The 26400-nt window shown below is 43.9% G+C and overlaps 1 protein-coding gene across 1 annotated transcript in view; it reads left to right on the forward strand.

Moving 5' to 3' along the window:
- The window catches only part of CHL1 (cell adhesion molecule L1 like), a gene marked incomplete at both ends in the record, with an annotated part of 56556 nt that overhangs the window by 13550 nt on the left and 16606 nt on the right, over window positions 1–26400 (forward strand). Inside the window, 13 exons of the mRNA XM_082487980.1 lie at window positions 436–606; window positions 2695–2742; window positions 5047–5167; window positions 8234–8418; window positions 14524–14655; window positions 15303–15440; window positions 16129–16240; window positions 16949–17115; window positions 18678–18843; window positions 20026–20150; window positions 22930–23031; window positions 23249–23446; window positions 24299–24369. Of these exons, the coding sequence (XP_082344106.1) occupies window positions 436–606; window positions 2695–2742; window positions 5047–5167; window positions 8234–8418; window positions 14524–14655; window positions 15303–15440; window positions 16129–16240; window positions 16949–17115; window positions 18678–18843; window positions 20026–20150; window positions 22930–23031; window positions 23249–23446; window positions 24299–24369 (1736 nt within the window). The remainder of the gene's footprint in view (window positions 1–435; window positions 607–2694; window positions 2743–5046; window positions 5168–8233; window positions 8419–14523; window positions 14656–15302; window positions 15441–16128; window positions 16241–16948; window positions 17116–18677; window positions 18844–20025; window positions 20151–22929; window positions 23032–23248; window positions 23447–24298; window positions 24370–26400) is intronic.

Here is a 26400-nt window from a genome sequence, read left to right on the forward strand (position 1 = left end):
ATACTAACACTCCCCGCTGTAATCTGTAGTTACAGAAGAGCCAAGTGTTTGGGAGACTGACCGTGGGGGACATCTGTAGATGGTGACCTCCACATCGTCATTACAGTCTTCTGTATTGGGGAGAGGTGCTGCAAATTTCTTTTGACCTGAGCAGAAACTTTGTACTGAGTGTTCTCAATTATCAATATTTTGATATCGATATTTTTTCATCTATTTTATGTATAAACATATTATATATAAAATATTTATTATCAATTATCAATCATATGTTGAATATTGGTAAATAATCCATTGGTTTTGCTGAGTCTTCTACTTCTTTCGCGTCAAAGTTATATTCTCTATCTGGAAGTGAAGATATGACAGGAGAGCATTAGTAGTCATACTGGTGAAACTGCTCAGTGTCATTACCATATCATAATTATTTTTTCTTGCTAGATTTGCAGCACATTCCGCAAGATGAAAGGGTCTCCATGAGCCTTAAGGGAGATCTCTACTTTGCAAATGTGGAAGAAAATGACAGTCGAAGTGATTATTGTTGCTTTGCAGCATTTCCAAGACTGAGGACGATTGTACAGAAAATGCCAATGACGCTGAAGGTTTCCCGGTGTAAGTCTGTGGATGAGTAGTTTCTTGTTTTCCTTTGTTTTTTTTCTTTTTTAACTCCCCAGGCATCGGTGAATGCAGATGTGTGCCCTGTGTCCCTGATGCGATTCTCTCTGAAGAAAATGCGCGTTACTGTGCTTATTCCTGCATTATTAACCTTACTCTAAGGGCTAAATTCAACCGATAAAAGCTTTTTGCAGCTGCTGGGTCCCAAAAGTACCCCGTTCTTCCCCCTGGTGAAAGCTAATGATGCATTAGGGAAATCTGCTTCTCGTGCAGTCCAGCGGGTCACTGATGGACGGGGCTTCACTTGGGTCTCGAGGACTTGTGGCCACCTCCTCCCTGGGCGCAGGCCTGGTTTGGTCCAGGTGCAGCAAGGAGGTTGGGAAGGATGGCGTTAGGGACCGGCTCGGAGCTTCTTGCTCGCTGCCTGCCTGCCAGGGAGCTGGGAGGGAGCTGTGCCCTGGGCTGCAGGGCTCGACCCTGCCAGAAGGCACCGCTGCGGAGACCTCTTTGCATTTGCCTTCACTGTGCATCGAGATAAAGGAGGCAGAGCTGTCCCTCCCCTCTTTAAGGAGAAAATGGGCTGCTCTTTGGCAGCAAGCCCTGTAGACCCATATTTTTTTGGATCTCCCCAGCAGTGACTTCTGCGATGGTCCAAGACAGCGGGACAGGCAGCCAGTGCGTTCCAGGTCTCTGCGGGCTGCCTTGAGCATCAGCAGCGGCACGTTCCATTTCCTTCATGACACGTCGTGTAGAAAACATAACATCTCATTCATTTATTTGTTTAAGCAGCTCTGTATTCCGGTGGTCTCCAAGGGTCTTATACAAAAGATGGTTTCGGGTACTGCCCCTGCATCTCAGTGGGGTGGGGGGGCTTTGCTGTCCCAGCCTCCTACGCGTGCGTTTGTTCGGTGTACACCTCCCTGCTGCCGTATCCACCCGCTAATTCCAGCTGCATAACGCCACTGAGCGCAAGGGGTGTAACAGGCAGCAGGGTTAGAAACAAGAGGAAAAGAATACAAATACCCAAAAGAAGAAAAGCAGCCTGCTAGGGCACGCTCTCAGCTGCGTTAAATCAGCAAAGCCCGGCGGAAGCGGGTGGAACTAAGGCAGCTTATACCCGCTGGAGATCCATCCCGCTTTGCTGGAATCTCTTTGGGCTGTAATGGTTTCTGGTATCGCTTTTACCACTCGCTGAGGCTGCCTCTGCCCTTAATATCAGTCTTCTCTTTCACTAATACTTCTGACCTTTCGGGCTTATGCAGCCCAGAAAGCCAAGGAGATTTTTCTTCATGAATGAAAACCTAATATTTAATATATGATTTTGAGAGTTTTCTTGTTGGGATAAAAAGATAAAGGATTAATAGTGGCTTTGTATATCTTAATACTTGCTGAAACCATATCTTGGGATAATAATTGTGAGAAAAATAGCAAAATGAAATGTTGCTCTCCGTAGCTTTTCTCGTGGCTCCAGTCCCACCCGCTTGCACACACAAATTACGGAAAAATGAGACGGGGTTTGGTTGTGGGGACTCTGGTAGCCCTGGCAGTGGCCCAGCAAAACCCTTCAGTGCGTGCCTCTCACCGGCAGAGCCACAGGACTGGGTGCAGGCAAAACACTGAGGCGTATACCGAAAGGGTTCTGTAAGCTCATCTTCAGACTGCCCACTCCTCCCTGTGCCGAGTCCCTGTTGAGGGACTGTATAAAAAATATACATAGAAAAACTTAGACAAGAAGGAAAAACGAGACTGCATAAATTTTATAAAATTTCTTTATAGTGGATACTTAAGGCTTAGTGATTTTTTTATTATACTGGGTAGCTAGGATGAAATGATGGTTATACCACCCATGAAGTATTTTGCAGAATAATACGTATCTTTAAAAGATTTTCTTTGTATTTTCAAAAATTCATTGTTCATCTGTTGCTTTACTTTATTTTTTTTTTGTTTGTTTCTTTCTTTCTTTTACGTCAGAAATTGGGGGGGGGGGGAGAATGACACTGTTTTGGTTTGGTTGATTTATTGTTTCTGTTGATTCTATATCAACTATGCATGTTTGTGTTTGGTTGTCACTTTTATTTATTTCAGTTAAGCATGCTAATGACTCAGGCTCACCTAACGCTGCGGTTACTAAGGGTGAGTTGAATGCATTTGTTATTTAGCCTTTAAACTGAGAATCTCCCAGCTGAGATGAAATGCGATCTGCTGCTCAGGAAAAAAAAAAAAAAATCACAAAAGCCTTTTTATTGCAATGGGATGGATTTAAGTGGTCCGTGGAGTACAATTTGCTCATCTTGTGCTTTTTGACAGAAATCTGAAGGGTTTTTAACAGAGAGGTAGTTTTCTTACTTTAGAACAGAACATTCGCCTTTCATTATGGGATGTAAGTCAGGAGACTGACGTCGCGGGTGTCTCCTGTTATCAGTCGGGAGCAGGAGCCAGAGCTGGGTGCTCCGAATCTCCCTCTGGCAGTTAAGAAGACACTGCCCTTAGGTACCCATGCTTTGAAACCATTCATTGGTGTCTAAAGGATCACCCTGGGGCTGCAGCACTCCAGCGTGAGCTTAAGGTGTGAGGATTTACAGAGCTTTAGGTGCTCTGTGTCGATTGTCCCCTATAGCTCGGGGCAGACGGGAGGTGTTCTCTTTGGCGGTGCGTTGCCCTGACCGATGCACACCCCGGGTGAGCACTACAACAAAGCGCTTCTCTTCCTGGGGATTCACGTCTTCCCTCGCTTTGCGTTCCCCTCTTTGTGGAGCAATATCCTGCAAATATGCTGCTGAGGTTTATGCAGGCAATTATCAACGCTTATAAATACTTCAAGGGGTGGTGCCAGGGGGATGGGAACAGTCTTTTTTCAGTGGTGCCCAGTGACAGAACAGGAGGTAATGGGCACAAACTTGACCATAGGAGGTTCCATCTTAACATGAGGAGGGACTTCTCTCCTGTGCGGGCGGCAGAGCACTGGCAGAGGCTGCCCAGAGAGGGGGGGGAGTCTCCCGCTCTGGAGCCGTTCCAAACCCGCCTGGACGTGTCCTGTGCCACTGCTGGAGGTGCCCCTGCTCTGGCGGGGGGTGGGACTGGGGGAGCTCCAGAGGGCCCTTCCGACCCTCACCAGTCTGGGATTCTGTGATTCTGTAATGTGGAGAAGTCAGAAGACAGCTAGCAGCTAATTCTGCAATTCTCCACCCACTTAATTCTGTTTAAAATATAGAAAAATGAGAGTCTCGGTTTTTGCATGTAGCTCTTCACTGCTTTATTTGGTTAAAATGCTTCTGAGAGCCATTGAGATGCCCAATTTGAAACTCCTGAAAGACCTCGTTTTGCTGGCCGAGCACTGAAGTTTTCGACAAGTGGGTTCTCCTGGAGTGTCTCGGGACGGATAACTCAAAGCGCTGCTCAGCCCTCAAGCCTTGGCCCGCGGAGGCTGAGCGTTGGGAGCAGAACAAGCGGGGCTTGTGCGGAGTGACAGCCGCTCAAAAACTGATTTTTTTCCCTCGGAGAGATGTCTGAACTCCCGTCACCACTCGGGAAGGGGGACTGCCTGCCTTTGGCAGCGGGAGGTGGAGGGCAGATGGAAAACATGTGAGCGTATCCACAGGCGCCAAAGCATTTTGCTGCGGCTCTGAGCACTTGGGGCACAGACTCGTAGAGGTACAAAACAAGGGGAGGGGAAAAAAAAATTAGAAAATGGTTCAGAGAGATACATGTGGTCTTTTACCAAATCATCCGTAACTCACTATTTTTGAAGAACTAGTACCGTTTGGGGACTTATTCATTACTGTGGTAATTGTTATTATAGTGATAACTGGGTAGTCATTTAACTCCATGGGTATTTCATCATGAAACCGTTGTTTGGCAGGCTGGAACAAATGGTCCGTTGAAATCAGACGCAGGTCAATCTTGTTTTATTATTTTTACAGTCTTCCTTACAAATTGTATCTCCATTACTGTAGATTTAATAATTGTAGCAAGAAGGACAATTCTGTGGGATATTCCAGTCAGGAAAGATGGGTTTTCTTCTGAGGTTTAAAAGGTGATGGGGTCAATGCAGAAGAAAAATGCTAAGAAAGATGGTGTGCACCAGAAGATCAGCAGTTGAGGAGAGACTGGCTGAGGTGGATGAGAGGAAGGGCCAGTGCTCGGAAAGCAGGACATGAAACCGCAGGAAAAGGGGCTTCGCCTGTACTGCTGCCTGTGGTTATTGCTGTAGCCATCTTCTGACTGTAAACAGGGGAAAGAGGAGAGTTCTGGGTTGGTCTCAAACCATATAAATAAAAAAGTGAATTTACAATTCGATGTCCGACACAACCTCACTGATTCTATGATTCTATGATTCTATGACACCTTCTGACCGAAGTAGTGTTTGTGGCATTATTGAAGGATAAGCAAAGGCTCTAAGGTTTCATATCTTAACTTTTATTTTATTTTATTTTTTAGCAAATTTTATCAAGGAAAGAAAACCCAAACTGCTGATCCCTCCTGAATCCGCTGGCAGTAGCTCATCAGTCACTGTCATCAAGGGAGGTGTCCTGCTACTCGAATGTATTGCTGAAGGGCTGTGAGTAATGCACAATACTGCACAAACTTAATCACCTTTTGAAATAGAACCGAGCAAAGAAAAAGCTATACTAAAAATTATACAACGGCAAATGAATGTACCTACCTGCCCAAACAACTTTAAATGGAAGCTCTATGCAGAGTTTTTTGAAAACATGCATACTTCTCGTGAAACAGCACAAAAAGCTAGTATGCAAGTCATGTATTTGTTATTGCTATAGATTATAAACAAGTAATTAAAATCATATTGTGGTAAGTATTGATTTATTTTTTACTATTATATTAAAAAAAATATTATGGAGCTTTTTTCAGTAGCACTACTTTTGAGATGTTGAGAAACTAAATAACATCAGAATTTCGCTTCTGTGGTTTGGCTCACAACCTGTAATGTTTCTTTTCTTGTTTTGCCAATTCCCTTTTGGTTCAAATGCTCAAAAATTATTCACCATTTTGCCTAAGATTTCAGGTATTTGAAAGGAAAGTCCTTGAGAGACTTTAATGCAAGACATCCATTAAGGAAGTGCCCCGTTGAGTGAAACTGGTGGTCCACTTAGCCCAGCTGCAGTGGAGATGCTGGCTCGGGAGCACATGTGGTCCTGGCTGCTTTCTGTGGTCCGTTCGCCAGCATCCAGAATTTCCATACAGAGGATGTTCTCTCCATGATGTTCTCACAGACAGCAGTATGTGGAGGAACAGAATCCACAACTACGTAAAATACAGTGAACCGGGGTCAGCCCTATTGGTTTGATCCTGCTAAAACTAACAGTAATGGGCTAACTTCAAATTTAGCTCCAGTCCCGTGTTTCCTGCTTGGGCCCATTCCTGTGCATGCCTCGGGTGCTTTGTGCTGCATGGGTATCTCAAGCTCGTTATCGCTATTAGCATTTACGTTAGAGCACTACTCAAGCTCTAGTCGCGGATCTGGCTGTACTAAGCGTGGCAGAATATCTCAGTGAGGAGATGCTCACGGGAATAATATAGGGAAGGGTTAAAGTAGATGGTATTCAATGAGAAATTGGGACAATTTTGTTCCTTACTGTAAATAAGACAGGACAAAATAGGGGTAAGTAAGGAAAGGGAATGGCTAAATAAATGTTAAGTGCATTCCTCCCGATGAAGCTGTGAATGCCTCTCTCAGCCCTTGCTCCCCCTGCAGTAACTCAGGCGGACAGAAGCTCCGCTTTGCCCTCAGCCCGGTTTTCCAATTTTTACTGTGTGCTTGTAGACGCCATAGTCTGCCGCACAAGAGCTGCCACCAGAGAAACAGGTAAAGCAAATATCTCTCCAACCACTAAACCCGCGATGAAAGCACAGTCACGTCTGGTTTATCTGCGATAGAGCTTTCTGTGGAACGGAGACTTAAATCATCGTCTCCTCGTGCTGTACGGTAGAGCTGCGGGTCTGCGGACGCGGACTGTGCTTAGCAGATAGAGAATTCACGTTAAAGGCTGTGCAATTCTATCCCCTCTATAAAATTCCCAGATCAGGATATTTATCTGCCTGAACAAACATGCTTAGGGTGTTTTGTTTTTCCACATGGGCTTGAAAGGGCGTTGCTCATTTGAGCTGGCACGGTCGCGCCTCTGCAGTTGGTTGCCATTTCTGAGGGACGGCGAATTAACTTGTCTCGATTGGATCCGCGCCAAGTAGCTGCAGAGAGTTTTGGTTTCCCTGTTGCAGCGCTTCCTCATCTAACTCGCTGCCCACCAGGCTGATTCGCAGGCGCGCAAACCTCCGCAAGTCCACCGCTATGAGTTTGTTGTGTTTTCAAGGTGCTTAATAGGCAAATCACCTTGGAAATGCGCAAACGCAAATTTTCAGGTGCGAGAATTAATATCACGTACAAGAAGAAAAAGACAAAAAAGGACACTGCTTATTTGGGGGGAAAAAAAAAGGTTAAAAAAGAAATAATATTTTTATTTCATTCAAAATTTTCCAAGAAATTTTTTTAAATTATTTTTCAAACAAGTTTGTTGTTTTTTAAAGTAATCACTTTTGAAAAGGGACAAAGTACTTCTTTGATCACCAAAAAACATTTTTCACTGGAACTCTTCAAAAAAGGCAACACTTAGACCAAAATAAAGCGATATTTTTATTCGTTAAAATTCCCATTTTCAGCAGAAAAATGATCAGCTTTGCCTATATCTCTGCCAATCCATCCCACCAAATGGCCACAAACCACAGAAGCGGATAGACAGAGCCAGATTTCAAGTAACTAAGATCAGGGGCAGCCAACTGCAAAATAAGGAATTAAGTCCATTTCCAATCTGTCATTTTTGAAGATTTATAATCCGAGCGGTGACAGTGTCAGGAGGGCATTGCCTCAATACAACACCTCGGCAACCCAGTGCCTGACTTTGGTACAGGAGCAGGACAAGGGCTCTTGCGGGAAATAATAGGATATTTGCACGGTTGTGCTCGCTGCTCGTGGAAAACCATAATTTCTTGGTACCTGGGGCTTGGAGTAGATTGTGCCCGGGCATCTTGCCACGCTAACAGATGGACACAAGAGTAAGCAGATATGACACTGTGTATGTGCGTCGTGTACGGTGTCGGGGTCGTGAAGCCCAGCTGGGAATGTGCAGACAACAGTCTGTCCCGAATTTCTGTGCCACTGCCGTTTGCTTTCTAAAAACGTAAGGAGCATTTTCAGCCATCTCCAATGGTTGGCCACCTTTCTCACCAGGCAGGGCACCGAGTGAAGTCGCTGTAATGAAGTCTTTACCTCCTTGTCTGTCCTTAAGTGCCCTTTTGGAGTAGGACAAGATGAGCTCCGTTCCCTCTCCCGCAGTCGGCGCCAATACGCGTAGAAGGAATGCAGCCTCATGCCATGGCCCAGTGTTGGCTGCGAAGAACCTCTTCATAGGGGCTCTTCAAATCAAGAAGTGGTATAGACGAGTTGTCGTCTATAGGATAACCCTTAGTATAGCCCCAGTGTTTTAAAAGGGCTCAAAAGACTCTGAAAACTTCCCAAATTTATGAAGTCCAGCAGCTCTGACAACATGAAGCATTACAGCAGCCTGGTATTCACCTCAAAATATATTTCTTTTTTTTCTTTTGCTATTAGCCCAACTCCTCATCTAAGCTGGGTCAAGGTCACTGGGAACTTGCCCAAGGATGAACCAGAAACAGAAAATTTTGGGAAGATATTGAAGATAGACCAAGTGACTGCAGCCGATGAAGGAACATACCAGTGTACGGCCAGCAACCCCATGGGGAGAGCGAAGCATGAGTTCCACGTTCACGTGGAAGGTGCTGAGTACACTCTACTAAGCTTGTTGATTTTGAACAGGGAGGTGGTCAAAGGGAAGTAAATAAGGAGCTTTGCTAATATCACTTGGTGTGATGCATAAATTCAAGTGATTCTATCAATTTGTGCTAGCCAAGGACCCGCCTTAAAGTTTTGGGAAGCTTGCAGAAAGTAGCACCTTTCTAAAAAAAAAAAAAAAAGAAAAGAAATCAAGAAAGAATGCATTTTTTTTCCTGAACTCTCTGCAAAGTGGTGAACAGGAGCACAAATACGTGAGCAGATCCAATACTCTGACGATGTGAGTTAGTCAAGTGGAGATATTGATAAAATGTCTCGTATTGAGCTGAATGTCAGACCAAAAAATCTAATTATTCTACTTGCTCTTAAAGAATGTGAAAATGGCTATACTGGGCCAGATCAGAGGTACATTTAGCTCAATTTCCTTTCTTTAGCTTCCACAAAAAGTGAACGCCTAGGGGAGGATTGTAAAAATGGAGTTAGCAAACGTGATAGCACCCCTCTCTTCCTCTTGTTCACGTGCTCCCTTGCTATCGTTTTTGTGTAGGGACAACCCGAGCTAAGAGCGATTTCTATAGCCCCTGCAAGGGAACAGAAAAACTTATGAAACAAAGCTAAAAAAAACCCCAACTTTCTACTAATTTTTAGCAGTTTAAAAATAAACTGAAATATGACCCTTTTTTTGTCATCCCACTGAGTATCCCAGGCCCATTCCCACCCTAGGCTGTGTGCTTGGAAGGATGGCCGATACTGTACTAGCAGCATTCATGAATAGTCTTAGGGTTGCGCTCGTGCATACCATACACTTGTGTGTAGGGTGGTGCGTCCCTGTGGAGGCAGAACAGGGTGAGCGGTGGCTGCTTGTGCTGGGCTAGCAAGACGGAGAACCTGGTATGTTTGCACACCCGTTTGCTCATCATTTATTTATGTTCCTGCTAGAAGAAGGCAGGTTAATGAAGCCAGCCAAGATACCTCCAAAACAGGCATCTTGCAGAGCGCAGATAGAGGCACCTGGTGCCTGCTCTCCCTCCATCCTCCGTCCTCTCTTCTCCTGCTCCCCAAACCCTGAAGGTGTCAGCCCTTCACAAGAGGCAGGAGCAGATGCTCTTTTCCAGGAGTAAAGCAGAGCTCCAACGAGACTTAGCGGAGACAAGCGAGCCCTGCAGAAGTATCACTGCTACTGCAACTCTTTCAGCCGCCCATAAATAGCTACAAGATGAGAATCCTGAAGCACAGCTGAAAAACTTGCTGAAAACATTTTCTCTTTACTGATGAAAAATGTTCCAGCCTCTGCTCTGCAGAGTTAAAAAAAAAAAATAAAATCACAGGCGGTATTAAACTGTCGGAGTCTGCCAACTGCTTCATTTCTATCTGTGCTTCTTCTCACTCCGTGGTCACAAGGAGTCCTGACGGGAGGAAAGGCGCTTTCAGCTACCTGCTCGGTATTTACTCGTCAACTGAGGAAAAGCCTTTTCTCCCAGTGTGTGATGGATCATCCCCATCCACTTGACACAACCTTGTGTCTCACAGTCTTCTTTCCCCTCCTGGAAGCGTGGCAGAGGGGGATACCAGGGCATGGCAAGTCTTCAGCTGCGATGGAGGGGAAGTGCTGACTCCTAGAAATCATTCCAGATGGTTTGGAGCATCTCTGCTGTAGCTGAATATTTTAACAATCTGGCTATGATTTTCTCGGCTGTAAAAATTGAAACCTTCAAAGAAATTGCAGGAGCTGCAAAAACTAAAATACCGGAGAAGTAACATTAATTAAGCAGTTCAGAATATTGACCCCCTTCTCCCCCAGTCTCTAGAGGGAGGAAAGCTTTCCGGCAAGTCGTTGTTCTTGCTCATTAGCAAACAAGTACTTTAAAAAAAAAAAAAAAGGAAATAATCCCACTCTGGCCATTGCAACGTAAAAAATGCTTTGCCGTTGTTATTGAATTAATTTTCTGTATGTGTAACTAATGTTGGCTGCTGTCGCTAGCCGGAATTCTTCCTGTTAGGAGTCACCTCACAAGCAGGGTATCAAGGTAAAATTGAGCCCAAACACTGTCGCCTTCTACAATTTCTAACCAGAAAATGTCACTACCATTAATCAGAGATGGGCGCGTTCATCATTCTTGCAGCAACTCCTGTGCGCGCACTCAAGGGCACATCTTGAGTTGGTGGAAGTGAGCATTAATTTCGGTAGGTTTCAGGGAGGTTGTGCTGACGTAGGGCATCCTCGCACCTGACAGGCTCTTCTCAAAGAATGCGTGCAGGGAGAAGAAAATTAAATGTGGAAGAAAAATTATCTCAGTTATTAACCGCCAACCATTCTCAATCTAGTACTGATGTATAAATCAGGATTTTGCTATCGTTTCTGCACTATGTCACATTTTTTGTTCTTCTTTCTGGTATTTGAGGATCTCAAAGTAATATCCCAGCCTTCTAAATAACAGTCTTAATTAATGATATTTGCATGCAGCCCACTTGCTAATCCTACAGTAGTCTGAGGGCAAAGATTCAGGCAATTATTACCAAGCATATGAAAATATTCAGCTAGCAAATTGCTTGACTGCTTGAGCATTTTAATCTCTCTTTGCAAGGAAAGGTGTAGCCTGGAACATGGCAACGGGCACAAAATCCCCATTGTTGTTATCAGAATGAGAGAGAATTATTAAAAAAAAAAAAAAGCAAAGCAAGCTCACAAATTGTCTTTTCTTCAAATGTTTGTTTATTTGGTTGTTGTATATAATCCCCAAACCCAATATAAAATGTACATATAACCTCAAAACCTTGTCACTATCTCAGCAGCTGATCTCATGGTACCTTGATCTTGACTGAGGCTTCTAGACTGAGTTTGATAGAAATAATTATTACAATATAATGATTAATTATAGTAATGATATAATAGCTAAGGGCCTTTGCAGTTAAATCGCATAATACTTTCATTACTCAGCTAGAGAAAAATAAAATAGATGAAATTAATGTGAGGCAGAAACATGGCTGGTTGGTTTAATCAGGATCAAACTGCGGTTCTGTGTTTCACTGGAAAACTGCTTCAACGGGGATGCGGACCCCAAGGTGGGAACTGCCGCCGAAGCTGCCGGTGATGCCCCCAAAGCGGGATGGATTGCCAGCCCTTGGGAAGACGTGAGGAGAATTTGAAATGATCTTGACAAATTGGGAAAATGGTCTGGAATAAAAAGGATGGGCTTCAGTAAGCACAAGCGCAAAGCCGTTCTCATCAGGCAGCACTAATTGGCTTTATAAGCACAGGATGGAAAATGTCTGGTTAGACTAGTCTGGAGGATATACTGGGTCGCCAGCTGAACGTGGCTTGGAAATATTAGTCTTGCAGAAAAAGCAAAAGTCATCCTGGAAACTATAAAGAGAAGTGTTGTTGTAAGAGAGACTGCTGAGAACTGATAAGGCCTCGTGTAAGGTAACCAGTTTGACATCGCGCACTTCATCAAGGCTGGGGTTAACTCAAGATGGTTCAGGAGGAAGCAGCAAGGGCGGTTACAGAGCTCAAAAACATGGCATTTAAAAAAAAAAAGAAAAGATAGATATTTTTAAATTAGGAAAGAATGAATCTGGGGAATGCATAGGAGCCTTCAGATGAACCAAAGTTTCTTCACCAAGTTCCCTGGGCATAATGCGATATACAATAGACTAAAGTCTAGATAATAAAATAGACTGAAATTGCAGCAAGGGAGAAGTTGGTTAGATGTTAGAAATTTGTTCTAGTCACGGAGAACAGCGTAGTGCTGCTGCAAACAGCATAGGAGGCTGTGGTGAAGGTTTGGATCCATCGGGGGTGTTTTAGGTGTGTATGATCCTGCTCTGTTGAAGAAAGATGGAGGAGATGTCCGTTTTAGATCCCTTGTATTTTTGGACCTGTCATTATAACCCCATAAAGACATAAATCACTTAAACAGGAGCCCCACAATTATAACTCTTACCAAGAAGAATATATTATGCAGTGAAATAATTGCCATACTGTATTGCTCACAGAGATTAACTCTTTGACTATGCAATCACTGGGTTTTGTAGTTACTAAAAAAAAGTGTATATTTTGTTATTCTTATATTTTATATACTTCTAAGTAGTATAGCATATCTGCCCCACAGAAAAGAGGTTCTTCAGCCTTTCCGTGAAATTACATTTCCTACTTGGCAAAATCTCATTGCCTCTGGCTTCGCAGCTGCATCACTTTCTTGGGGCAACCACAGCAATTCTCGTGCTGAGGAAGGAAAGCAGTGGCGTAATGTATCTGCAGGTCGCTTCCAGGGTGTATGCACAGATGAAACCAGGAAGGGATCCATCGGGTGGCTTGGATTCAGTCTCTGCTTGATGTCTCACCTCCTCCAAAACAAGGAAATATCTTAAGTACAGTGTTTGTGGCAGCCATAGAGGGAAAAAAAAAACAAACAAACAAAAAAAACAAATTAATCAGGACTGATGCAAACCTTTTCACCTCCATGCCTTTGACCTGTCTTTTCCTGATGAAAGCATGATGTATATGAGAGAGAGAGAGAGAGATAGAAGGAAAATGATCTGCAAAACCAAAATGTTCTGCCACCTGCAGAGTTTTTTCCTGAAGCCAAATACAAAGAAGCATAACAAGTACGGTCACGTCACGCGCTGCGCTATGGGAGGGCAACCAGCACTGCGGTGAGGAAGGCGGTAGAAGCGATCTGTGCTATGTGAAGGAAATGCAAAGATGCTATAATTTTAGATAAGCTTCGGTGTCTTGAATTTTTCTTCAGTCTTTGGCTGTTACTTAACACTCTTCACAGGTGCTTTACTGTGTAGAAGGTCTTGTGCATCCCACTTCAGGGGTGTTTTTTTAATATATCTGTGTGAATATGAGCAATGATGCTTTGTTTTAGCATATCACACTGATAACATCTGGAGATGTATTACCAGGCAACAGCTCTGTTACTCTTCAAAGCATTTTATGAGCATTAACTAATGAATCTTCATGTTTCCCATACATTAGCTCATCTTTTCCAAATAGGGAAAGAGGCCCAGTGATCTGCCCAGCACATGCAGAAGAGGTAGGGTCAGGTCTGGGATTAAAATGTGGAAGTTTGTGGCTTCTCAGGGAGAGATAGTGATGAATTCAAGGCTGTGTTTTGGATTGAGGCTGCCCACTGAAGGGTAGGCAGGCTCAGGGACCTGCATGCAGTCTGTAGAGAACAAAGCATTCATCAGATCAATGCTTTTTTCCCCAAATCAGTTCGCTTCCCTCCCATGGTTGTGTTTTCTCAATGATGTTTGGGTGCTTGATGCTCGGGGGCTGCTCTACAGAGAAGAGGGTTTCCCCAGAGCTACCCCAGTTTAGCTGGCAGTGCTGGGAAGAGGAGAGCACAGGGAATGCAGCAGCACACTGCTGCTCCTCTACCGCCACCCTGTGGGCAACCCTCTGGACCGCTCCGCAGGATGATGGTTCTCTCATCCCCGGCGGTGAAAGAATGTTCCATCATTCCTAAGTACGTTACAGATAAGCCTCTGAGCTGAACACCTGATGGAAAACCAGACTGTCGAAAATCGCGATGCGTTTCCCCAGCACACGTAGATGGGCAGATAGAGGCGCTGCATCCTCTCGTGGAGCTCCGCCGCACCTCCTGGGCAAGTCAGTGGGAGCCACGTGCTCCTGCCTAGTGAGAGGGATTGGAGCTGGATGGATATTTCCATCTTGTTTGAGCTGCTGAAATACTCTCTTCTCATTTCACAGACCCCAATCTCGTGTCTGAGGGTCCTTGTGAAAATTCCGGCCCGTTCAGGTTTACCTCCTTCCCCAGCCTCTCACCTTCCATCCGCTTTGCAGTTGCTTTCCAGTTGGATAAACACTGCCTGTTCCCTACACTCTCTCCCTGACGCTCGCATTTCACAAAGTCAGGGATTGATGGGTGCTGACGCTAATTTTACCTTTTGTAACATCGGTTTGCAAAAAATACAATCCCGCTCCACGGTGGGCTGCTAAGAGCTGGCTGGGAACTGTTGGCAGCGTTTGCCATCTCCTGGACGATCATAGCAATAGCAAGGGTTAGACATGTCCTCGCTGTGGCTCCTGATACCTGCTACTGTCCCCCTCTTTACAGAGCCTCCTCGGTGGATAAAGGAGCCCGAAGGTGGTGTTTACAGCGTAGGAGCAAATCTTGTGCTGCTGTGCGAAGCTATTGGCAACCCCGAGCCAACCATTCAGTGGAAACTTAACGGGATGCCCATCGATAGTAAGTACAAGGTCCATTGTCCTCCTTTAGGTGACGGCCGGGTGGGATGTGCCTGTGTTGCGCCCAGTTAGAGGGAACACACAAATCCTAATGTGCTGGACCTGTTGGAGTGGGTCCAGAAGAGGCCACGAAGATGATCCGAGGGCTGGAGCACCTCTGCTATGAGGACAGGCTGAGAGAGTTGGGGTTGTTCAGCCTGGAGAAGAGAAGGCTCCAGGGAGACCTTAGAGCGGCCTTCCACTTTCTGAAGGGACCCTAGAAGGCTGGAGAGGGACTTTTTACAAGGGCATGCAGTGGTAGGACAAGGGGGAACGGCTCCGAACTGGAAGAGGGCAGATTCAGAATAGGTATTAGGGAAAAAAATTCACTCTGAGGGTGGTGAGGCACCGGAACAAATTGCCCAGAGAAGCTGTGGCTGCCCCATCCCTGGAGGTGTTCAAGGCCAGGTTGGATGGGGCTTTGAGTAACCTGGGCTGGGGGGAGGTGTCCCTGCACAGGGAACTAGATGATCTTTAAGGTCCCTCCCAACCCAAACAGTTCTTTCTATGATTCTATCATTTGCCTTTGACTTTAAAGCTGTGAGGAGAGACTGTGAACTCCACAGTCGTCGTGTTTTCTCCATCTCCTGATAGTCTGGTTCTTTGCAGGTAGGACCTTCAGAGGGAGAATCTCTGCCAGAGAGATCAGCCTTACCAACCTTCAGCTTCACGACAGTGCTGTGTTCCAGTGTGAGGCCAGCAACAAGCACGGCACCATCCTTGCTAGCGCCAACGTGAACGTCCTCAGTGAGTACCCTCCTGGCCTTCCCTGTTCATGGGAAAAGATCAAACTGAAGTGTCCCATTCTGCTGACTGAATGCTTCAGAGCAGCTTGGGGATTGTAACCAGGTCACTGTTCTTTTGTATTAGCCCCAGATTTTAAGAAATATATTGTCCAAACTAATGCAACAAGCCTTATCATGGGGAATATTATAAGGTTAGCATAAGTGCTCATGAGCTTTGATATATTCTTTATTTTAAAACATGGCTGTGGCTGGGCTCAAAACCTTTTGAATACAAATGTACTAAAACCACTGGGAGCTAAATTATGACCACAACTCTGGTTTTGAATTATTAAATGTATTGTTAATCTTTCATTTCAGCTGTGATGCTCAGCGTGTTCTTTGAAGAAAGGAGCAAAGGGAATTTACTTAATAAAAGAGTTCTCTAGAGGAAGCAGAACCGGGTCTGTTTTCTCTCCTGGAGCACGTTGATGTTTCATGTTCTGGCGTGTCCAGCAGTCAGCCACCGTTATCTTTGTCAGTAAAGCTTAGGAGAGCTCAGTTGCTCAGTGCAACTGGTTCCAAAAGGCAGTGATATTCCCATTAGGTGGCTAAGCCTTTGACCTTTGCTGGAAAAGGGGATGGTGCAGGGACAGTATTTATATTCCCAGTTCTGAAATGTAGTGCTGCTCATTTTGCGTTCTCTTCTGCAGATATTGCTCCCTTAATTCTGACCTCAGATGGTGAAAACTATGCCACAGTTGTGGGTTACAGTGCTTTCCTGCACTGTGAAATTTTTGCCTCGCCAGCGGCAGATATTAGATGGTAAGTCACTGAGAACTGATGTTTTCATGTGAAACAAGTTCATACAGGTTCCCTAAACACTGAAAAATGTGCTGCTTATTATTTCTACAGTGTTAAAATTAGACATTTGTAACAACGCTGTATATAATATAAGTATTCTGTGTTTAAATGCACTTTCAAGAACCCTGAAGAACTGGTTTAAGGCAGCGGTTAATGAAAGTCCTCAATACCTGTGTGAGACAAGTGCTGGGATAATCATCAAACCAAACCATGCTGTGCATAGCCAAATCCTGCTACAGCTTCATCGGCCTTAGTTTAATGTTGGCAACTTTTAAAGTTTGGACACATTATTGAGGTGGAAACGCGATGACTTACAGAGCATATTAACCTGGAAATGGTTCCATACGGTTGGGAATCACAGGATTGTCCCAGCGCTTGACAGGTGCAATAAAATCGCAGATGACAGCTATAGATTAAAGACTCGGCCAGGCTAGTTTAAAGACCTCGCTAGGTGCTGTCAGTGTGGTTTTGGTCTGCAGAAAGCTTACGCCCCTTTACGATTTGCTGCACGTGATTAAAGCGACTTGTTAATCTTGGCTTGATTGCTCAGTGGCGGATCCGAGACCAGCTCCCAAAATTCCCGTGTCCCCTGCAATATCTGCTAACCATGCAAAAACAGTTCCTGCAGCCCTAGAAATAACCCATAATTATTATTATTGTCCTCTTTAGGACTAAGGATGACAGCATAGAGCCACTTTCAACATTACGCTATGAGTTAAATAAGAACGGCACCCTCGAGATCAAAGAAACAAAGAAGGAAGACTCCGGATCGTATGCTTGCTGGGCTGCAAACTCTGTTGGAAAAAGAGCAATCACTGCTAATCTGGATATAAGAGGTAAAGTCTCATTTGTGAATAGAAAGACCTCTGACATCTGCTAAGGTTTTATATTTAAAAATTTTCAATAAATAAGGAATTGGTACTCAGTCCAAGATACAGATATATTCTGTAGGGCTATAAATTCTCTGTGTACTGAGACCTGAGGTCTCATACAGATGTAGCAGTTAGCATTGTCTCCGTTTTTCTGTGCAATTTCTCCATGCTCATACATGAAGTTTACTTTGTTCTTGACACTTAAGAAGCTTCATAAGCCACCAAAAACTTGCAGTTTACTTCCCAGATCTGTTAAATTTATCAGCTTGAGAGGATTTTCCCTCCTCCTTGCCATCAGCCCTGTTACACTCAGAGCAGGTTCTTGGCTGACCCTTGGGAGCCCAAAGCCCTCCCTGTGCTCGTGAGCTTGGTGGGGTCCTCGCTGAGCCAGACGGGGTCTCTGCACCTCCCACAGCCGTGGACTTCCTCCTCCCTAAAGCAACTTCCAGCCTGTTGGTCAGAAGGTACATCCCAAACCGAATTAATAACCGCAGAGAATGCCAAGCACAGTGCAGCGGGTTGAGTTGGGGGGATGCTGCTGGTTTAGGGGCTCTGCAGGGGGCCTTTGCCCGATTATCAACTTGACCAATATTTGTAAATAGAGAAAAAAAAAAAAGTACTGAAATGCGTTTACTTATAAATTTCAGATAGGTACCTTGTGCTCTAATTCTGTTTTAAGGGATTTATTTTGTTGGTTGGGCAGGAGGGGGTTTCCGCTGGGAGGGTGATGGCAGTGGACACCTTCTGTTGAGCACACAGGTTAAATTTAGTGGGTTGCATACAAATTTACTTGGGATGTAGGGCTTGCCAATAAAAAAAAATAAACTTAAATACTCAATTAGCAGACCTCTCAAAAGGACTCAGATTCTCAGATGCAGGTTTGCTGTGACAAACTTGAGAAAGAAACACTTTTCGTGTGTTCTGTTTCCACCCACCCCCTTTTGCTTTGTAAATTTTACAGTTATAATAAACATGAAAATACACAATGAAATTCTCACAGAGCAACATTTCACTGTAAAAAGAAATTCAGCCAAGTCTTTCTTCTTACTTATTCATCTTCTTCTGCATTTAGATTAGAGTCAATTAAAAGAACAAACTTGATTGCAATAATTTTTTCTCACTTGACTTTAATAAGCTTGTAATTTTTCTTGGATCATTGCCAAAGCCTATTTCACATGGCAATTGGACATAAAAATCATATTCAAGCTATATTTTTTATCATCCATTTCATGACAGTCTGCTAACAAGGATTTTCACCTGTGACTTTTTTTTTGTGGTTTTATTTTTTTTCTGGAGCTCTTTGGTTTGGAGTGAACTGAAAAAGAATGTTTCAAGATAGAAAATTAAATCCTGGCAAATATCTATTTCAAAAACAACCATCCTTCACTTGAAATATTTGTATATATAACAAAAAAAGACATGAACGTTGCTCCTAAGGTTGATTTTTATATATATGAAGTGCTTGGTGAGAATTTGATGTAATAGTCTCTCTCTCCTAATCAAAGTGTTTTTCTGTGATCAATCAGATGCTACAAAACTTGTTGTTACTCCGAAGAACCCCCGAGTGTTGAAATCACATTCGATTTTATTGAAATGTCAGTCTGAGTATGATTCACACTTGAAACACAGTTTTAAATTATCCTGGAGGAAAGACGGAGATAAGCTGCCAGTCAAGAGCACGGAAGATGGCAGGTAAGCTGGGAAGAAACAAGAGTTTCCTTGATCTCAGCTGAGTTATGCTGGATGGTGCTGGAGCATGAGTTTCAACAAACATGAGACTTAATAGCTTGAAATGCAAATTTATGTCTGCAAGAATTCTTCACGCAGTATGTGAATAGTTCTGCATTTTATATACATATAAATATAAATGCATCTATATGAGTTTTGAGACATGGATGGCAAATGATTTTATTTTTAATTAACTCTCTCACCATCACAGCAGAATATTGCATAAATGTTGGTTCAACCCAAACACACAACCCCAGCCCCAGTGCAGTCAACTGGGGTTTTGTTTCTCCTCTTCAGGAGAACTATTATTTTCCTGTGTTTTATACCTGTTTGGCCAAAACAGGTCCTTGTAATGTTAAAATGAATGTAAAATAGATTTCTGGGATTCTGCCTAAAATCATACACATTAAAAGGAATGAGTTCTTCCTACAAATGAGTTTAGGACTTGCAAGGGCAGCCTGAATTTTGCCCTACTTTTGTGTTACCATTGACCTTAAGGGGATGGAGCTCAGCCTTTATTCCATATGAAGGGTCCCACAGTGGGCAATCAGACGTCTTTATTAATTACCACAAAAGAGAGATGGTTTCCTAAATATCGCGGTGCTGGAGAGGTTGAAGATCCTGCTGAGGCCACGTAGTGTGGGGAGATAGTGCCAAGTAAATGCCATGTCTGCAACAGAGCCCGTGTGCCTGGGCTGACGCCGACTTCCCCTGGTGCATTGGACATCACATGAGTGGGTTGGAAATGCTCAGTTCTACTCAACCCTTTCAAAAATTCGGACATAAATCCCACGTGTTTGCCTCATTAATGATGTGCCAAAATCCTATGTTCCAGACACTCGGTCGATGCGTATCAATGTGGCTCTTTTCAGACCAAGAGAGACATGCCAACTTCCAGCCATGGAGGCTAAATTGCTACAAAATACAAATAATAGTCTACAGCGCAGTGTGTAACACAACTACAATTACATTTTAAAGTAATAGGCCTAACGTGCAATTATGTTATTCAAAATGTCCTGTTACCAAGTTTTTTTATGAACAGTTTTTCGGAGAACAACAGTGTGTGTCCGTCATATGCTTATCTTACAGGTTTTTTTCTTCCTTATTTGTATGTACTTTTTTTTTTTTTTTTTTTTCCCCCCGTAGGATAATTCTGGACAGGGATACGCTGTTCATATCAAGCGTGACACTGGAGGATGAGGGAGTTTACACGTGCGTGGCTAGCACTTCTCTGGACAGCGTCACAGCCGAGTCGCAGTTAATCGTTCTCGGTAAGAGGATATTTTCCTGGTGCGCAAACAGCTCCGTGCAGTACAGTAATGCCATTGCAGCACTTCTGCTTACTTGCTTCTTCTGCCCGGTTCAGTTACGGAACCTCAATAACCCAATTTCACAGAGGTGCGATGTACCTCTCGCTCGTTAACCTCAGCGCTGCTCCCCTTGTGTCTCCTGGAGTGGGGATGCTGACACAAGCGTTTCATTTATATTTAATCAGCTCTTTGTTATACCTAAGATGAGGCAGCGGTTTTTCTCAGTTCAGGAGTCACTCGCAGTGGCTGTAGGACCTCGCCCAGGCTGGGAGGTGTAGTAGCATCAAGAATGGCTCTGCTTCTGCTTTGACATCCTTGGTCAGTCCTTCACCCCACTCTACTGGAGATTTGCACACGAATTACCGCTTGGACTATGTTTTGAAGAAGAAAGATGTTAAGCCGGTATTTATATGTCCAACTCCTCTGAAGATCAGTGAAAGTTAAACACCTAAAAGGATTCGTTATCTCTGTGAATCTGAGTATAAATTATTGTCCAGGGGCAAAGAGTAAGTTTACAGCCGAGAAAAGCCTTGACCCGCGGCGTCAGAAGCTTGACCTTGTGTGAGCCTCCTTACAACCTGCCTCCCTTCCTGAAGGACCACTTGAAATTAAGGGGGTGAACTTGTGGAGTGATTTGCAGTCCTTTGCAAATGTACCTGAGTGCATCAGCCAATAGCTAAAATTCTGTTTTGTGGACAGTTTTGCATCATTTTCATTTCCTTTAATTTCCATTTTGCTTCCTTTTTATTTATTTGTGGCAGTGACTGCAAGAACTAAGACAATCTGACCTTCAGGTTGTTTTCACACTTTAAATGAATGGTATTTTTCAGTAAATAGTGAATTAAGAAGGTGCTATGCACATTATTTATGGTACTGTGTTCTTTAGTGCTGTATAATTCAAAATGTTTGCAGACTATTCGTTACATTACTTATGAAAATTTCATGAAGCACTTTATTCCTTTTTAAAAAGGTGATTTGCAGAAGAGGAAAAATTGTCTTGTGCTCTTTCCCCTTTGATTGTTATATATAAGAAAGGTCTTGGTGGATTAACCGTATCTGTTATTTTCCAAATGAAAAATTCAGGCTTCTTTTGCAATGAAAGACCTGTGAGGTGGCGAAAGAACTAACTATGGCACAGATGGAGACATCAGGATATGGGCAACTAAGAGCAAAAGAAACAGTCCATTACAATACTTCTAAGTATTTGTTCGATGACAGAGGGGTGCATATCTTTAAGATGTAGCATCACCGTCTTTAAATTAAAATACTGAATTTTAACATCAGATACACTCCAAGAATAGAACATCAAAATGCCTGTAGGTTAAACTGCGCTTTCCTAATTTTTTCCAAGTGCAAGAGAAATAGGGGGGAAAAAAAAGGTAAGGAAAACTAAAAAAAAAACCCAACCCAACTATAACTTTTTAAACTTTTTGATGTACCCTGAGATAAACAAGAAAACTCAATATTGTTATTTAAAAAATTCAGTACAAACACTATGAATTTCTTTCGCAATGACAGATGCAGTCTCGGTGGTCGAGGTAGCTGGTTTTCCTCTAAGAAATGACATTGTCGGCCAAAAAATGTTGTTGGGACATTGGGGCGAGAGAAGGTCAAAGACCCAAAGTTGTGCGATCTCGTTTCCTTGGTCTGTACTTTTTTTTTTTTTTTTTAGATTTTGAAAAGCCAGCGCTATGTTTAAGGAGGGGGAGTGTGTGGGTGGGTGTGAGTTTGGAAGGCTGAGGGGTTACTGTCAGCCCCCTGCGGTGAGAAATCACCCTTTTGCATCAGGCCCTGTACGTTCCAGTTACCAAACTAATCCAGTGCAATCAGACTGCAAACTGTCATAAGGAAAATAAACATCTCTCAGTCTGAATCCGCTACATTTGAAAGCGCCCAGTCAATTACAGGCAATTTGGCAAACGACCCATGCCACAGGTCCCCTTTTCTGCCCCTGCTGCTGTTGAGAACTGGTGGTGCAGCGCATGTCCCCCTTGCCCCGTCCCGGCACTGCGAGGGGGAGCAGCCTGTGTCGGTGGTGTCGGTAACCTCAGCCCTGGCTAAGACTGCATCCCCGAAAAGTGAGCAGGGACAGGAGCACGGTGGTCCCCTGCTCAGGGCAGGTATAGCTCCACACTTGTCCCCGGGAGGTGCGGTGCAGTTATCACCGCAGCCACCACCAGCTGACTCTGCTCTATTCTCTGGACAGCACTAGGTGAGCTGGCAGGTAATGAATTTTCTTGTTTCCTTTTAATATAGATCCCCATGGCCGGGATAATGAATGTTATCCTTTCAGTCATACTCTGAAAGGGCACGTTCAATAGCTGTCGGAGCTGAGTCACCTTCTACCACTCTGGTTTGCGCCGGAGTAAATCCAAGTGATGCTAATAGAACTTTCTGCTAAGAGCAGTGTCAATATTTATTAATGATTAAATAGATCTTAGTGTTAATTTGAAAAGAAAAATCTGTTGCTGCAAGCACAGTAATGAGAGTAGATGGAAATGAACTCGAGAAGGAATATTGCGTTTGTAAGGGAGAATGCAGGACCAGAGGGTGCAGCTTGGTTTTCTGTAATAAAAAGAATCTTTAAAAGCAATTCCCACGTTCCTAATGTTCTCCACTTTGAAATCAAAAGACGTTTTACCACCACCTTCACTGAACTGGCTGTTCCAGCCCTTTGGAATATGCCAAGACCAACAGAAATAGCTCACCACGCTCCTCACGCTTCTTCTTTATTTCTCAGATGTTCCTGATCCGCCAGAAGACCTTCAGCTCTCGGAAAATCAAAACCGGAGTGTGCGACTATCCTGGAAAGCCGGGGCCAGTCATAACAGCCCTGTTAATGGTATGAAGGGTTTTAGTAGCATCATCTCGCCCCGTTCAGCATTATGGCACGTTACGGCTGTTAGCAGAAACAAACCCTGCTCACAGCCGCACTTAATCAGTTTTACTATGACGGTTAATTTGTTGTAAGTTCATTTCCATCCTTGCTATTCATAAGCCGTTTATACAGGCTCTGCCTTTTTCTCTTTTTTTTTTTTTGTGTTTCTTTTCCTCCCCAGAGTCGATTATAGAGTTTGAAGAGAACCGGTGGGAGCCGGGGAGGTGGCAGGAGCTAACCCGAGCCCCGGGGAACGACACCACAGCCCTTTTGGCGCTGGCCCCGTACATGAATTACCAGTTTCGTGTCGTATCCGTGAACGCCGTGGGAAGGAGCCAGCCGAGTAAACCATCGCTGCGCTACGCAACACCTCCGGCTGGTAAACACTGCCATGTAGTTTTCTGAATATTAATATCTTTCACGTTTTGCTGGGAATAACAGTGCCCTCCTGTGCTTCCAGAGGGGTGCGAAGAAGTCAGGGTCCCTTGTGCGGCTGTGGCTGCTCGGTGGCAGCCCGGGGATGCCGAAGCCAGCGGTTAGCAGGGTGTTTCCTACCAGGGTACCTCTAGCGCACCGCCTTCCTGAGCTCTGCTGATTTTGCCCCTTTGAAGCCCATCGCAGCCCTTGATGGAGAAGCAGTTGCTGGAGGAGACCAGGGTTTATGGGGAGCCTTTCAGCAGCGCTAAGCTTGTCAAAAATCCCCGTTCACGCTGCATTTCTGACTGTGACGGAAAATGTTGTGTCCCTGAAAGTCATTTTAGAGGCCAACTGTTCAGCACAGCATTTGCATTCCTTGGCATTTTTCTTTCTTTTTTTTTTTCCCCTTTTACTTCAATTTCAGGTCCTTCTTCAGCTTTTCAGCTGTGTGCGTCCCACTAATGATATACCTTCTGTTTACTATCCCCATGGGGAGAAAAATCTCTTCCTCATAATCCCCCTACATCTGGTGCTTTGAAATCCAAAAGTCACAATTTCATGTTAGCTGGTGGCTCCCACCAACAAGGGCACTTTGGAATCAAAACTGCATAAACAATGTGTTTCGGTCACAGCAGCTTTGCTGATCCAAGTAATTAATCTCATGAACGTTTTGCATTTAGGTGTCTTTCACTCTCAGTAATACAGAAATAAGAAAAGGTTTTTGCATCCTTTTTTTTTTTTTTTGGTATTTAAATAATCAATGCAAATAAACCCCAGGATATGCAAACTAACCTTATCACCTGTGTGGTTCCAGCTCCAGAGAAGAACCCAGAAAACATCCGAGTTGAAGCTTCCGAACCAAATGAAATGGTGATGAAATGGGAGGTAAGGCAGACGCGTCCGTCAGTGCCACAATATCAGAAACAGGTTCTCCCTTCAAGCAGCAGTTTCTAAAGCAGCACGGAATTCATCAGGATGTTGTTTTAATATAATTACATTAAAAAAGAAATAATGGATTCCTTGCCTTTATCTCCCCTTCCCCTAACCCTGTTTTTTAGGAAATAGCAAATTCCCTAGGTAGGATCCTTGATACTCCTGAAGTCAAAGGTAAAGTTGTTATCGACTTAAAAGTGTTCCAGATTTCCTCCCCTAGTTTCATTGTTGTTTCAAAAGACAATTTTTTACATCTAACATCACAGGTTATTAAGAAATATGAAAGTCCTACAAAGCACAGTGAGAATTGCCCGGAATATGTTCCTCTTCTGCGCATCTTGCATACTAGAAAGTGCCTAAAATCATTGTGGTGTTGCCCTGCTCTGCAGGAGGAGCAGCCAGGCCCAGGGAGGGGGTGGTTTTTACCCCACAGCTTCTGCCCTTCCAGCCTGGAGGGTTAAAAATGACTCAGATCACTTGGCCAAGAGAACATGAGCTTGGATTTTTACATCAAGAACTAAAGGAGTGTAGATAAAGCTCCTAAGCATGTTTGTCAAAGGAATTGTGTAAAAGTCTTGAGGATGGTTTCCTGTCTCTAACTTCCCTGGCTTTTAAGCCTACAGCTTCTGTGCCAACAGTTGAGAGAGAGATATATTCCTTCATTAAATACAAATTTCAACAACTGGAAGGAACTTTTTTTTTTTTTTTTTTTGTGGCTGGAATTAAACACAATTTACATGAGATTTACTTCTCAATCTGCTGCTCGCAGCAAACCCCAATGAACGTTTCCCCAGTGTGAATTCATGGGTTGGGCTGTAATTAGCCCAAAGGAGATGGCCCTCCAGATCTATTGACTTGGATTGGAATGGGGATCTCCGCTGTATGACGGAGCCCAGGGTGAGGGGAGACAATCCTGCCTCTCAGAAGAAATGGGGAGTGGTGGTAACCAGCGTGGGTGGGAAATGCCGCTGTCACCAACGCTTCGTTGAAGAGAACGTGAGGAGAACAGAGAATGAGCGCTCCTCCTCGCTGGAAAGCCTGTAATACCCTGCTCAGCCGGGGCAAAAGTAGAAGTGAAAACGGAGACTGAAGGGAGAGAATGGGATGGACAGGCTTTGTTAAATCTTGTTGAATCATTTAAATGTCATAAACAGGATAGTCATTTATTTAGACAGTCTCCTGTATGCTTTTCAGAGGAAATGCTAGGCACTGAACACGCTATTTCTGGCAGACAAAGGCTGCAAAACGGTGTTAATCTGCCTACTTTGGATTAAGAGCCCAGCTGAGCATTAGTGACTAGCTTTTCAGCCAAGGATTTGCAGCATTAAGGGGGATCAAAATGAGAGTCAAGCAGTGCTGCAGTTTAACTCTGAACGAGAAGTTATTTTTTATGAGGAATTTTTTACTTCTTCAGCCTCTCTTGCAAATCCCATTCCCCGGGATCTTTGCCGTGGAGGTGATTCTCCCAGCAGTGCCTGTTAGAAAGCTGCCCAGTCTGACGGCTCCTTCACCGCTGTCATCCCAAAGGGCCTCGTACCCTCAGAGCAGATAAGTGGGAAGTTTTGCAGATCCCCCAGGCATAGGTCCTACCTTACAGGAGGAGCATCAATGGGGCATCGCTTTCTGCTGGCACTTGCAAGCCGATGCCATTTCATTTCAGACCTCTGTGTGCAGCTTGGATACGTATCAGTCATTATATATTTAATATGTACAATATATAATTTAAATATTATTAAAAGTAGGCTGTGTGGTGGGAAATACCCACAGCTGTTTCAGTGGACTGAAGTAAGCCTCATCATTTTCGGTAGTGCGGGTGACCAGTTAACTTTATTAATTAAAAGAAGCACATTTTCAGAGAAATAAACTCAACTGGAGGATGTCTCGTGACAAGCCATTGCTACACGTCTTCTAATATTTTATAAATTAATGTTAAGTAGATGGGAACCATGCTGTGATGGATTCTTCAGCTGATCTGTAAAAAAG

Source organism: Vanellus vanellus (genome assembly GCF_965231255.1).
Source record: "Vanellus vanellus genome assembly, chromosome: 9".
Classification (NCBI taxonomy): domain Eukaryota; kingdom Metazoa; phylum Chordata; class Aves; order Charadriiformes; family Charadriidae; genus Vanellus; species Vanellus vanellus.